General features: G+C 41.4%; 1 protein-coding gene across 1 annotated transcript in view; it reads right to left on the bottom strand.

Moving 5' to 3' along the window:
* Nucleotides 1-12,979, bottom strand: part of Nek11 (NIMA related kinase 11) — a 219,897-nt gene extending 206,918 nt beyond the window's left edge. Inside the window, 2 exon segments of the mRNA XM_035443911.1 lie at nucleotides 10,749-11,065; nucleotides 12,846-12,979. Coding sequence (XP_035299802.1) covers nucleotides 10,749-10,918 — 170 coding nt within the window. The 5' untranslated portion in view covers nucleotides 10,919-11,065; nucleotides 12,846-12,979.
* Nucleotides 12,980-13,002: the final 23 nt, after the last annotated feature.

Here is a 13,002-nt window from a genome sequence, read left to right on the forward strand (position 1 = left end):
GGTTTTGAAACCCGCAGCATATGCACTTGTAGCAGGCCCATGAGATGACAAAAGACACTGAAGGGAAAGAATGAGGGCAGCTAACACACCTGGGGAAGCAGGGAGAGCTAAGTGATCAGGTTTAAAAGGATTTCTGCAAATGAAACTAATGAAAAAGAAGAAACATGGGCCAAAGTTTAATTAAAATGCTAAGTGACTAGCGCATGTGGGCAAGGCTAAGAAAACCTGCTTCCACACACATTCTGATAAGAGACTCCATCTTCCAAAGTCTCCACTCTTCAAAACTCGGGACACACTGATAAAAATTACTGCATTTCAACTTTCCTTTCCCACATGCTTAACAGAGGTCATATAAAACAAGTTCTATAATTTTTTGCTAACTAGAAACAATAAGGTTAATTAGAATGGCCTTGCTTTTTTTAATAATTTATTTTATGTGCATTGGTGTTGTGTGCCATGTATGTCTGTGTGAAGGTGTTGAATCCCCTGGAACTGGAGTTCCAGTCAGTTGTGAGTTGCCATGTGGGTGCTGGGGATTGAACCCAGGGCCTTTGGAAGAGCAGCCAGTGCTCTTAACTGCTGAACCATCTCCCCACCCCTTTTTTCTTCCTTGCCTTTTTTTTTTTTTAAGAATAACCTTAAGGTTAAAACCACTTTAAACTATGAAATTTCATAATGATCACCATTAGCAACTCTGAGCAGATTTAACCAGCTGGACATTCTTGAAGGCTTTCAGGTGTCAGAGTTTGATTTTCAGATGGTAATCATCACAGTAGAACTAGTACATATCACAGATATGTGCATGGCCCATATGTTAAGTGGGTAGTGAGTTTGATGTACACATCCATGTACCATCTCCAGAGTCATGGTAACAGAACAATTATTATCACCAAGGTTCCCTCATACATAGGATTTAACTTTTTTTTTCTAAGACAGGGTATCAAGACCCCAGGCTGGCCTCAAACTACTTATATAGGGGAGAATGACCTGAACTCCCATATTACTGTCTCTGCCCCCCAAGTGCAGGGATTATAGGTGTACACCACCTATCTAGCTTATGCAGTGCTAGGATTTGAACCTAGGGCTTCCTGCCTGTTAGCCACTCACTGTACCAATGGAACTCAACTTTGCCCTCCAGGGTTTGCTTTTTAACAGCTGAAACTTTAGCAACTGAGTTTTTCACATAGCCACCTAAATAAAGTGCTCCGTGTATTTTATAGCACATCAAAGGTTCACAGTTATTGTATTCGTATTTGTGAGTGCTAGGTAACAGGGTTTGAAAGCGCAGCTGAAGCCATGGTGTTCTTAGTAGACTATCAAATACCCAACTCCATAGTATTTTAAAGGTCACAAAATATTCAATGCTTATTTTTAATACTGGGAGAATATTTATGCAGTAGAGAATAAGTAGAGGACACAGGCTACTTTTAGAATTTTAAAGCTAAGCTTAGGGAAAGCTAATCAAGAAGCTATTTGTACCATGATGCTTGGTCCTTTTTTTTTTCTCCTTTCTTGAGTTTTTGTTTGCAGAAATGAGGGTTGAGCCAAGGCCTTACACATGGTAGGCAACCACTCTACTATATATCCAGCCCTGTTTTTACATTCTATATTGAAACAGGTACTCTCTCACTAAGTCTTCTTTTGATGAGAAAAAAAATTGAACCAGACTATATTTATAAGATTTTGTTCTTGAGTATTTTTCATTCATTCTAAAATATTTCATTTACTGAGACAAAAAAATAGCAATTAAAATAATAGACTTTACACACAAATCTTGCATTTTTTGAATTTGGGGAGCCAAGACAATAAGAAGGGCCTAGTACGTACACTTACTTTTATGCATGTGGGTGTTCATGTTGTTGTGTTTGTTTGTAGTGAGGTGCATATGCACATTTATGCATAAGTATATGTAAAGATCAGAAAACAACCTCAGGTGTCTTTCTCAGCAACACTGTCCACTCTCCTTTGGCTAGGGTCTCTCCTTAGCCTGAAGCAACTCAATTAAGCCAAACTGGATGGCCAGTGCACCCCAGGGATCTTCCTGTCTCTCCCTCCCCAGCACTGGGGTTACATGGGGCAACCATGCTCAGCATTCTTAGAGGGTTTGGGGGAATCAAACTTAGTTTCTTAGGCTTGCAAGACAAGTATTTTATTGACTGAGCAATCCACTCAGCCCCTCCCCCATTTCATATATTTAATTGACTATTTCTAGTTTCCTTCAGGGGTATATTTAGTGTTGGCAGAACCATGAGCTTCCCTACTCAAAAATTCAAAAAACAAGCACACTGAGAGACCAAATGGCATAAAGAATTCAAAGCCTGAAAACCCAGATATTCTGTATTAATTTACACACACTCTTTCACTATCAACAGTGATGTGAGTGTGGTGTCTAAACAAGCATTTTCTTTCCTTTTCACAATAGTAACATTAATTTTTTTAAAAAGAAGGGGATCCTTGAGTGCTGTCTCCGAAGCAAGCTTCTCTGGCCTCCTGCCATTGGCAAAAAGAAAGCCAGGGTTCCCTGCATCCTAGTCACCCTAGAATATTTTGTTCACCAGCCATCTTTGGTCTATGAAAGCAGGAGGGAAGTTACAGGGTTTCTTCTCTCCTGAGATATGCAGTGGGGTAGCTGGGGAAGGTCCTCTATCACACACTATTGGCTTCTTTACCATGCTTGAAATAAATGAAAACAACTGTCTGAGTTTGCATTTTCCTTCCTTGTTCCACTCCATCCAAACTCTGCACATTGCAAGACGGCCACAGCTCAGTTCTGAGCCTTCTACAGGCAGGGAACTGGCAAAGACCAAAGTGAAGCCAAGTTCAAGTCTAGCCCTAGATTACCTATGGATGAAACTGCAAGAACTTCAACATTTTAAAGACAAACTTAATGCATTTTCATATTATAATTTATCATAGAAGATAAGGCTAGTGTTTTTGAAAAAAACGATCACTATAAAAGGAAACTGTTGTGCTATCTAGCAAGGCAATATGGAAAGAAATCCTGGGTTCTCTCTAATTTGCTTCCATAGTTCTCCACTCCATAAACCACTATTAAATTAGCTCAGCACACTCATCAACCCGTGTTCCTTTACAGATTCCCTCTGCAGCGAACTGGCCATAATATAAAAATGATAGCTTTAATAAGGTATATGGAATGAGCTCAAAGTTGAGCCATTAAACTCACTCTTTCTTGGAAAGACTCAAAAACAGTAAGCACATGTTAAGATGATTAAATAATTCTAATGGAAAAATCCATTAAGTAGTATTAGTGGGTGCAATATGTAAACACTGGCTTTGCTGACGCTTCTCACTATTAAATCACTCACAACTGTGTTGATGAAACACACTGACTTGTTATTTATCTCCTCTCTCACCCTGTCCTCTGCCCTCCACTCCCGTCCCTTTCCCCACTTAAATCTCCCTCTCCACATTTCCCCTTTCCACCTTCATATCGCCTGTGTTATACTATTCCCTTCAAGTTTCCCCCACTCACCAACGGTGTCTGTCCTGGACTCTAACTTAAACGTGGAAATCTAAAGATTCGATGCTAAGATATGAGAGAGAATATGTGTTGTTTCTCTTTCTGGGGCTGGGTTATTTCACAATGTTTCCCAGCTCTGTCCATTTACCAAAAATTTTCACAAATTCATTTTTCTTCGCAGCTGAATAAAATGCCACTGTAAACAGATAGTACATTTTCATTGTCCATTCAACAGCTGATGGGCACTGTCTGTTTCTATATCTTAGTTAGTGTGGAGGGAGAAAGCATGACAGTGGATGTGCGTGCATCTCCACAGGAGGAAACACACTCCTTTGGTTCTATGTCCAGGAGTGCTGTAACTGGGTCATATGGTAGCTGTTTTTCTTGGGTTTTGAGGAACTGAACACTGATTTCCATAGTGGCAGTTTATAGGTTCATATATACTATTCGAGCGTGTGTGTGTGTGTGTGTGTGTGTGTGTGTGTGTGTGTGTGTGTGTGTAAGAGTAATTTAATTGGAGTTACCATAACACGATTATGTCCCTCCCCCAAACAAAAGGTTGTCAGATAAAAAGCCCAGTGCCAGGTGTTGGGGTACCTTCCCTGGTTAAGGTCAGGTGTTTCTGGAGACCCCAAACAATACAGGCTATTGCCACTGCTCTTGGCTATCCAACAGAACTTGATGGTAAGACCATATCACTAAAGACACAACACACTTTGGCCACAGAACATGAAAAACATCAAACTGTAGTGACCAGGACCCTTCCAACCTGATGGCTAGCTTCCAAGTACCCAAAGGTACCATGCAGGCTACTTACTAGTGGAGAAAACTTCAACAATAGTTGTTACAATAAATCTTTCTGCCAAAAGCCACCTGAGCCCCACCGCCATGTGTGAGCTTTATGCCAGCTGCCTGCCCGAGTTAGGCCCAAATGAATACACAGAAACTTGTATTAGGTACAATGATGCTTGGCCAATGACTAGCAATGACTAGGATTCCTCATCTGTTAGCTCAGTCTTTTTTGGTTTTTGTTTGTTTGTTTGTTTTTTGGGTTTTCGAGACAGCTTTGGAGCCTATCCTGGCACTCGATTTGGAGACCAGGCTGGCCTCGAACTCACAGAGATCCGCCTGCCTCTGCCTCCCGAGTGCTGGGATTAAAGGCATGTGCCACCAATGCCCAGCTGTTAGCTCAGTCTTAATTATCATGAATCTATATATTTTATAACACTTCTTGGTGTCCCTCCTTGCCGGTGGATCACATCATGCCGCTGGAGCAGGAGCGGAGGGGAAAAGAAGCCCTTCCTGTTTCTCCTTCGCTTAAATATGAGTCTCCTTGCTACGTCACTTCCTGTCTGGATCAGCACTTCTCTACTACATTTCTCAGAATCCTCTTTTACTCCTAGTCCTGCCTAACTTGCTGTTTCATTGGCCAAACAGTATTTTATTTAACAATCAATAAGATAAACATACACAGTAGTACATTCCCCATCAAATAGTCTTACACAGCTGAAACATTATGAGCTATACAATAAAGACCTGGCAAGATTTGCCCGTGGATGCAATAGTGGCATGCAAGTTTTAAAGCTAACACTGACTAGACTAAAGAGCCACTCCACAGGAGGAAGTTCATGCCTGGCACTATAATTCTGACCAGCAGACCATGGTTGGAAATGCCCTCTACATTTTTATCTCTGTACTCAGAGTAGTGCAGCACTCAGACCTCATCAGAGAGGATTCTTTGTGTAATGAACAGTGGTTAACACAGAAACTCACAACTGGCCCAAGTACCGAGAGTAAGTGCCAACAGAGTGTTCAGCTACAACTGGGACATTCATATCACATCCTGGGCAGGGACCATCATGAAGGTTGGGGTGTAAAGACTTTAAGAGCCAGAAGTTGAAGAGAACCAGAGAGGAACAGTGTCTTCTAGATATGACAAGACTGCTGCACTCCTAAACTCATAGCAGGTGTGGTCTCCTGAAGAAGACCTGCACAAGATCGAGCCAGTCAACATGCTAGCATGGGGGGGGGGTAGGGGAATTGTAGGGGAAGCTGTAGCCAGCTCATGAGCCCCCCACTGCAACTGATAGTTAATGGCTTCCAGTGAAGGAAGAGTCAGTTTTTTAAAATGTGCTGAGCCCTGCTAGGTGGACCGCATTCGAGTGGATGGGCCCTACATCCATGAATATCTGAGCAGCATAAACTGGACTCTTGGTGGGTTAATTTTTAAAAGGAGATTGAGTAAGAAGGTAGGGGTGGACCATGGAATTCTTAAATAATTAATAAAATATATTTTAAAAGAAAATTGACTTACAGTATTATAAAAACCTATGCATTTGGGAAAGAATATTCACTGGAAATTGGATTTGGTGATGTTGAGCTACTAACATCCATTTATTGTTCCTTTGGGAAGAAAAAGCCCTTTTTATGAACAGTGAAACCTCATCCAGAGAAAGAGGGGTGTCTTAGTTCACTCCTTACAATATGAACCTGTTTTCTCCATTTCTTAGCATGTCATAAATAAACGTGCAAACATGCAAAATGCTTAACCATGCACGTTAGGTTAAGTCTGTGTAATGCTTAGACTTCACTGCCAGCCTGACTGGATTAAGGAACACTGGTGCATTAGTGAGGAGCACCTCTGGATGTGTATGCAGCCATTTCCAGGGATGATTAGCAGAGGAGGATCTGCCCTGAATGCTGTCGATGTCATCCCATGGTCTAGGGTGTCCGACTGAAAATAAAAAAAAAAAAAAGGAGAAAGCAAGCAGAGCCCTCTGAATCTTTATCTGTGGTGCTGTGAGGAGTCCCAGTCACATGTTCCCACTGTCATGAGCTCTGTCATCCTTTTCTCATCATTATGCCCTGAATTTTCTGGAACCATGAGGTTAATCCTTAAGTTGTTTCTGGGAGGCCTTTTGCTGCACAACAAGGAAGATAACTAAAACATCTTAACAGCTCTTTTCTATTAAATGCTGTTTACTGTATTAAACCAAACTAACATGTTAGCCCACCCAAATCTTTTGTGTTTGCCTTTACATCTTTTCAAGGGTCAATATCTAGAATTCATAAGAAACTTAAAAACATGATAGCAAAAAATAATGGTAAAACAACATTGTTTAAAATGGAGACCCTGTCTCAAGGAAATCCCATCTCAAGGTGAATAGACAAAACAGGGCTCCTGATGTCCTCAACTGTCATCCTTGCCTATGGACCGCACAGGGATATGCACTGAACATACATGCACGTGCTTACACAATGGGAGATACAGACACTTCTCAAAAGAATACATGCTAGTCAACAACCGGTACGTGACAAAGTACTCAGCATCATTAAGCACCAGGAAAATGTAATTTAAAGCCACAATAGGATACCACTTCATTATTTTTATGTGGCTATTATCAAAAACACAGAAGAAAGCAGGTGATGGTATGGATACAGGGGAAAAGAACATACTCTGCAGTTGAGAATATAAAATTGGTACAGCTTTCATGAAAAATAATGTGGAGGTTTCTCAGAAAACTAATACTAGAACTATGATCCAGCAATTCCAGCAATAAACACAAAACCAGGGAGAAATTGGTTCAAAGAGACATCTGCCTTCCCATGTTCACTGCAACAGTATTCCTAATAGCTGGGAGATGGAGTCAACTGGGGCATCCATCAGCTGATGAGTGGGGAAGGAAAGGGTGGCACATATACACAAAGAAACACTACTCCTTCTTAAAGCGAGGGGCTCTGGCATCACAGCACCGCGGCCAGAACTGGAGGGGACGTCTAAGTCCCACACAGAAAGACAACGGCCACAGAACTTCACACAAACGTGGAATCCAGACATTTACCTCATGGAAGTAGAGAAGAGAGCCCAGTAGTGCTTAGCAGAGACAGGAGAGGACTAGGAAAGTCCAGCAGTGATGATGAAAGGAGGAGGAAATAAAATAAGTTCTATTTCACGTGGAGAATGTCAATGTCTTCCCCACAAAGAAATGATATTTGGAGAGAGACATGCGGATCCTGATTTGAACATTACACAATGCTGAAATATCACATGGTATCCCACAGATATACTTAATTTTATATATCAAAAAATCCTTGGGATTTTCTTTTAAAAATGCTTTAGCAGCTTAATGAAAATATAAACTGAAATTATGAACTATAGTATTCTTTTAGAACATAATTATATCCATTAGACCAGAGTATCTATAATTATGAAAGAAAAATATTCCACAAAATATATTTCTAAATTTCATGATGCACAATGTCATAATGGAAGAATCAGCATTCTCATTCACCACTCAATGACAGTTTAATCTTATTACTGCAATAACTAAAAAAGGAATGCTAGATATCTTTACCCAAAGAAAACTCTCTCCAAATATGCACTAATCAAGCATAATGCCTGCCGTTTTTATTTTTATCCCACAGCTAGTAGGGAGAGCAATAAAAAAAGGAATGTGGTATTTACATTTACGTTGTAATTAAAGTTCCCAGTATACACAAAATATCGATGATGGTGTAGTGCCCCCACGTGGCAAGATGATGAACTGCAGGACTCTGTTGGGAGGGTTGGAAGCTGTGGTCCATTTTGTCAGTTCATTGTCTCTAGAGAGTATATTACAAAAACCTGAGTTTCAAGTGTCTTGCATCCCAGTTCAGGCCAGGGGGATATTCAAGTAAATTATTTTAACATTTAATATTAGGGAGGTCTGCTTTGATCTGCTAAGGAAATGGCAGTCATAACATTATAGGAATCTTCACCTTTGCCTAGTTACAATATCACTTCCTTCTGTTTGTGGTCCACTACATAAAGCAGAGGCCAAAACCTTATCTAATAACCAAATTTTAGGACAATGAGGAGTGCCAATGGGGTAGTCTGCTCATAAACCAGAGGCTCAAGTGTCAGCAGTACAGAGATTGGGAGGGGGGATTGTAAAAAATAATATAAAGCAGACTTAAGAACTAGAATATTCTCTTTCAGAACAGAATTCCATCTAAGAGTTATCAGAATTTTAACATTCTCTCTGTGTGGCTAAAAGATCACCCTTAGGACTGAAAGAGAAAGTCCTTTTCAGAAAGAACACTGAATGCTTAATCTTTATTGTCAACCTGACAGAATTGAGAATTTACCTAGGAGAGTATCTCTGAGCATGTCTGAGAAGGTGCATCCAGAGAAGTTTAACTGAGGAGGGAAGACCATCCCCGAATGTGGGCAGCAGCATCTGATGAACTGGGGTCCCGGACCCAATAAAAAGATGATGGGGAGAGAGCTGAGTCGGGCAATCATGTTGATCTGACTGTGGGGACAATGTGACCGGCTGCTTCACACTTCCACTGCCAAGCCTTATTGTGATGGACTGCGTTCCTTCAATCCCTGGGCCAAAACAAACCTTCCTTTCTCAAGTTGCTTTGTAGGTGTATTGCCATGGCATTGAGAAAATGAACAAATACGTAGCATAAGTCATGCTCTAGGAACCCAGAAAAACCGCAGCTTTCACACTTCTTCATGCTGGAACTTACTGAAAATTCTGAATTCTAGATAACTACAACCTGATCAAATGTTATACAAGGAGACAATTTCCAAAGTTGATCTTTAAAATAAACCATCGGTAACACTTTTATAATTCCAACAATATAGCAAGACAGAAGGTCATATGTCGTGCTGATTTTCAAGCCATACTTGAATATACAATAAGAAAAAGCTGGAAGGAGTTACAGGTGCCAGAGGGTGTGAAGAAAATAGACTCGAGGACAGAAACGACCTTCAGGGGCCTTTGTTTCTCGTATTCCTCCCGTGTTTATTATAGAGGAGTGGGGGGGGGCAGGAATTAACCTTAGGTGTCATTGTTCTTCAGTTTCTAGTCCCCTTGTTTTGTTTGTTTGTTTTTGGTTTTGTTTGGTTTGGTTTGGTTTGGTTTTTCAAGACAGGGTTTCTCTGTGGCTTTGGAGGCTGTCCTGGAACTAGCTCTTGCAGACCAGGCTGGTCTCCAATTCACAAAGATCTGCCTGCCTCTGCCTCCCAAGTGCTGGGATTAAAGGCCTATACCACCACCTCCCAGCTAGTCCCTTTGTTTTTCAGACAGGGTCTCTCACTGAAGCAGGAGTTTGGCAGTTTTGCTTGGCAGGCAGCCAGCTAGCTGCAGGGACCCTTTTGTCTCTGACTCCCAGCACAGGCTACCACACCTAGCTTATTTTATGTGGGTTGGGTCCTATGCATGCATGACAAGCACTTTGCCAACTGAACCACCACCCCAGCCTAACTACAGTTCCAACTAACTTTTAACTGCAACAAATAGAAGACAGATTAATCTAAAATAGACACTCAATTGTAAAAGAGGATAGAGCCAGGCAGTGGTGGCACACACCTTTAATCCCAGCACTCGGGAGGCAGAGGCAGGCAGAACTCTCGAAACAGCACCCCCCCTCAAAAAAAAAAGAGGATGGAGCTAATGGTATCAAGAATTCCCTCAACTATGAGAGTTTATAAAGTCTGAGCAAAATTAAAGGTGACCAGGGTACCATTAATGTGAACTGGTTTTGAATGAGAAGATCCATTTGTTTTACATTTCTAGCTTCTGACTACAGTTTCTGAAGAGCTCTTCAAAGAAACCAAAGAAAACACCTTCTTTCCCTCAGTACAGCCCATTTACCTTGCATATGAATTACTATTTGCTTTCATTTTGAGGCATTCCTAAAAATAGTTATCATCTTAAAGAATTTGACTTTTCTCATTGAGGGAGTCCCAACCAAGGTCAGTGGGAACATTCTACCATTGAGACTGTGGTATGCCTTAAAAAGTTATTTTTATGTAATTTACCCTATTCACCTTCTCTGGGTCATTTGAATACTTTATTTGGATCTGAAATGTGTACTGTTGCTGCTTTTTATAATCTTATCTGCGGCTGTGAGTATAGCTCAGTTTTAGAGCAAAACCTTGTGACTTCAAGGAAAATGGGGTGGGGTATCTAGAGAGAAACCAGTGAGGGGACTTTTCTTTTTATTTTATTTTATTTTAGGTTTTTCGAGACAGGGTTTCTCTGTGTAGCTTTGGAGCCTATCCTGGAACTCCCTCTGTAGACCAGGCTGGCCTTGAACTCACAGAGATCCACCTGCCTCTGCCTCCCAAGTGCTGGGATTAAAGGCATGCACCACCAACTCCTGGCTTATGAAGGGACTTTTCTGTTTAGCAGTTTCTTGAAGATATGACTCCATGTTCTAAAATCAACCTTAGCCTGTGGCTATGCACAGATTCGAACATTGTATTACTTACAGTTCTTCTCCCTGTTTGGCTTTCTTGTCTGACACTAGATAGACAGTTCCAAAACTTCCACTGCCAAGTTTCTGTTGCAGAACATATCTTCTTGAAATCAAGGTATTTGGGTACTTGGAAATGGCTGTGGATCCACTCACACACTTAGCAGTCTCTCGGAATTTCAGCATCGCTCCAAGCAAGTTAAAATCGGCTTGTTCATTCACAGAAACAGTCCGGCCTCCCAGCTGATGGTCAAAGAGTCAAATGGGAAGTGTTGATTGATGCCAGAAATATATAAAATCCACAGATTATGTCGCAAAGCAGCTCTAAGACTCCTACAAAAAAAGTATAAGCTTTTGATAATGATACCTGTTCCATACCATATGTTATCACACCAGCTAGTGACTGAGTGTGTGTGTGTGTGTGTGTGTGTGTGTGTGTGTGTGTGTGTGTGTGTTGGTGGGGTGAAAATACTAAGCCTCTAAAAGGGACTTTCTCATAGAAAGTCTTTCCTGGGTTTACAGCCAAATTTTTAGTGACTTCTGAAATGTAGTGTATCTGTCTTATAACTTTCTGTTAAATATTTATACTCCCCATCAACTTAAAAAATAATCCAAACACAGGACCATGTCTTCCTTTAATGGACATATTGTATCCACTTTTTTGTGACTCTCTCTTCTTTCTGTGTCTACTTAGGCTTACAAACAAAGCAAACTGGGATTAAACCATGAATTAACATATTCTGCTTTCCCTTGCATTTTTTCCTTTTTAAAATCACAGTTGTTTAGTTTATTTGACTAGATATATGGAGGGATATTAATTCAGAGTGTTTTTTTCTCCCTTCCACCCTAAGCAAAATCTGATTCCATTTCTATTATACTGGGTGCAAAGTAATCTCTTTGGATTAAAGGTAACAAAATGCAACTCAAACTTAAAAATGCATTTTAAAGGTGGCTGAATATAAGTGTTTCCTAGGTAAAAACCATAATTCCTCAAGGAGCTATGAACTACAGTATGGCAGTTATGAATGGCAGAACTGTTTCATGAGAAGGTATTCTAGAGAACACAGTTTTATTCCATTCAAGTGTTAAACGTTTTATTGAAAATTTTGCTTGTTTTAAATCTGTATGGAAACATTTTACACTGAATACTATGTATTTCATAGTCAACAGTCTCAAAGCAACAAGGAAAAACACAAAACTTACCAGGGCAATAAATTTACAAAACAAAAATATAAGACCCAGTTGTAATATTGTCTTCTTCAAATAATGTACTAATCTGTTGCTTCACCCAGTCCCAGTGAAGAGGATATGTTGATGAGGGGCCAATACTCGTTGTCAGAGAAATGTTAGGAAAATGTATAGCACCTAAAGAGTAGGCCTCTAAAAGGTTTGCTCTCTGACTGGCATAAAAGTGGTGATTTCTAGATAAAGTAAGCTGTTTGGGAAAAGGTATGGCCTAACCACAGCCTTTCAGATAACTAACCATTCTCCTTAATGTGGAGAAGAGATTCAACAGAACGTGAGACGGAGGGCCAGAAGTTTCTATTTGTAATAGAGAGATAAACCCCGGACAGTGTCAAGCATCCTCCCCGACTCCCAGGCTCATCTCAGACTCTCACTCTCATCCCTGTCCATCACCACAGAGTGTACACATACTGCAGCCTGGATCTGATATTAGGGCGGGGGATGAACTTGGGTGCTGGGAACGCATGTTATCCTTGTATCCCTGGTGCCCGGCTAACAGCTGACATGCAGTATCAGTAAACGTTTGGAGAGCAAGGAAGGGTCCAGGAAACCAACTGTGGTCCAAAGACAAGGGAAGAAAGGCATCCGGATGAGGACTTGGAGAAAGCGGAGAAATGCCCACTTTGTGCTAACCATCCCTAGGGAAAACGACCCATCCCGCTGAGGCAGATCAAGGAGAAGCCAAGTGTTTGTCGCGGGTGGGATACGTCCTGAGAAGTAAACTCTAACCCTGAGGTAAAAAGCAACAACTTGCTTAATTTTCGCAAAGCAGATGAATGTATATGGTGCGGCTGGGCGCTTGCTCTCCAGAGGGGAAATGGGGTCCGGGGAACGCGGGGCCAGGCTGCCCGAGCTTCTCTTTAGTTACCTTTCCCGGTCCCTGACCAACGACGCCCGGCCCGGCCATGCCTCAGTTTAAAGCTCCTTGCCTCCGGCGTGGTTGTTGGACGCGGTCGCCACGGAGACCGCGCAGGGGCTGCTGGGAGCCCGGGGTCCGGCCCCAGCGGAAGTGCCTGAGACCCAAT

Source organism: Cricetulus griseus, chromosome 4 (assembly GCF_003668045.3).
Source record: "Cricetulus griseus strain 17A/GY chromosome 4, alternate assembly CriGri-PICRH-1.0, whole genome shotgun sequence".
In the NCBI taxonomy this organism is placed as follows: Eukaryota; Metazoa; Chordata; class Mammalia; order Rodentia; family Cricetidae; genus Cricetulus; species Cricetulus griseus.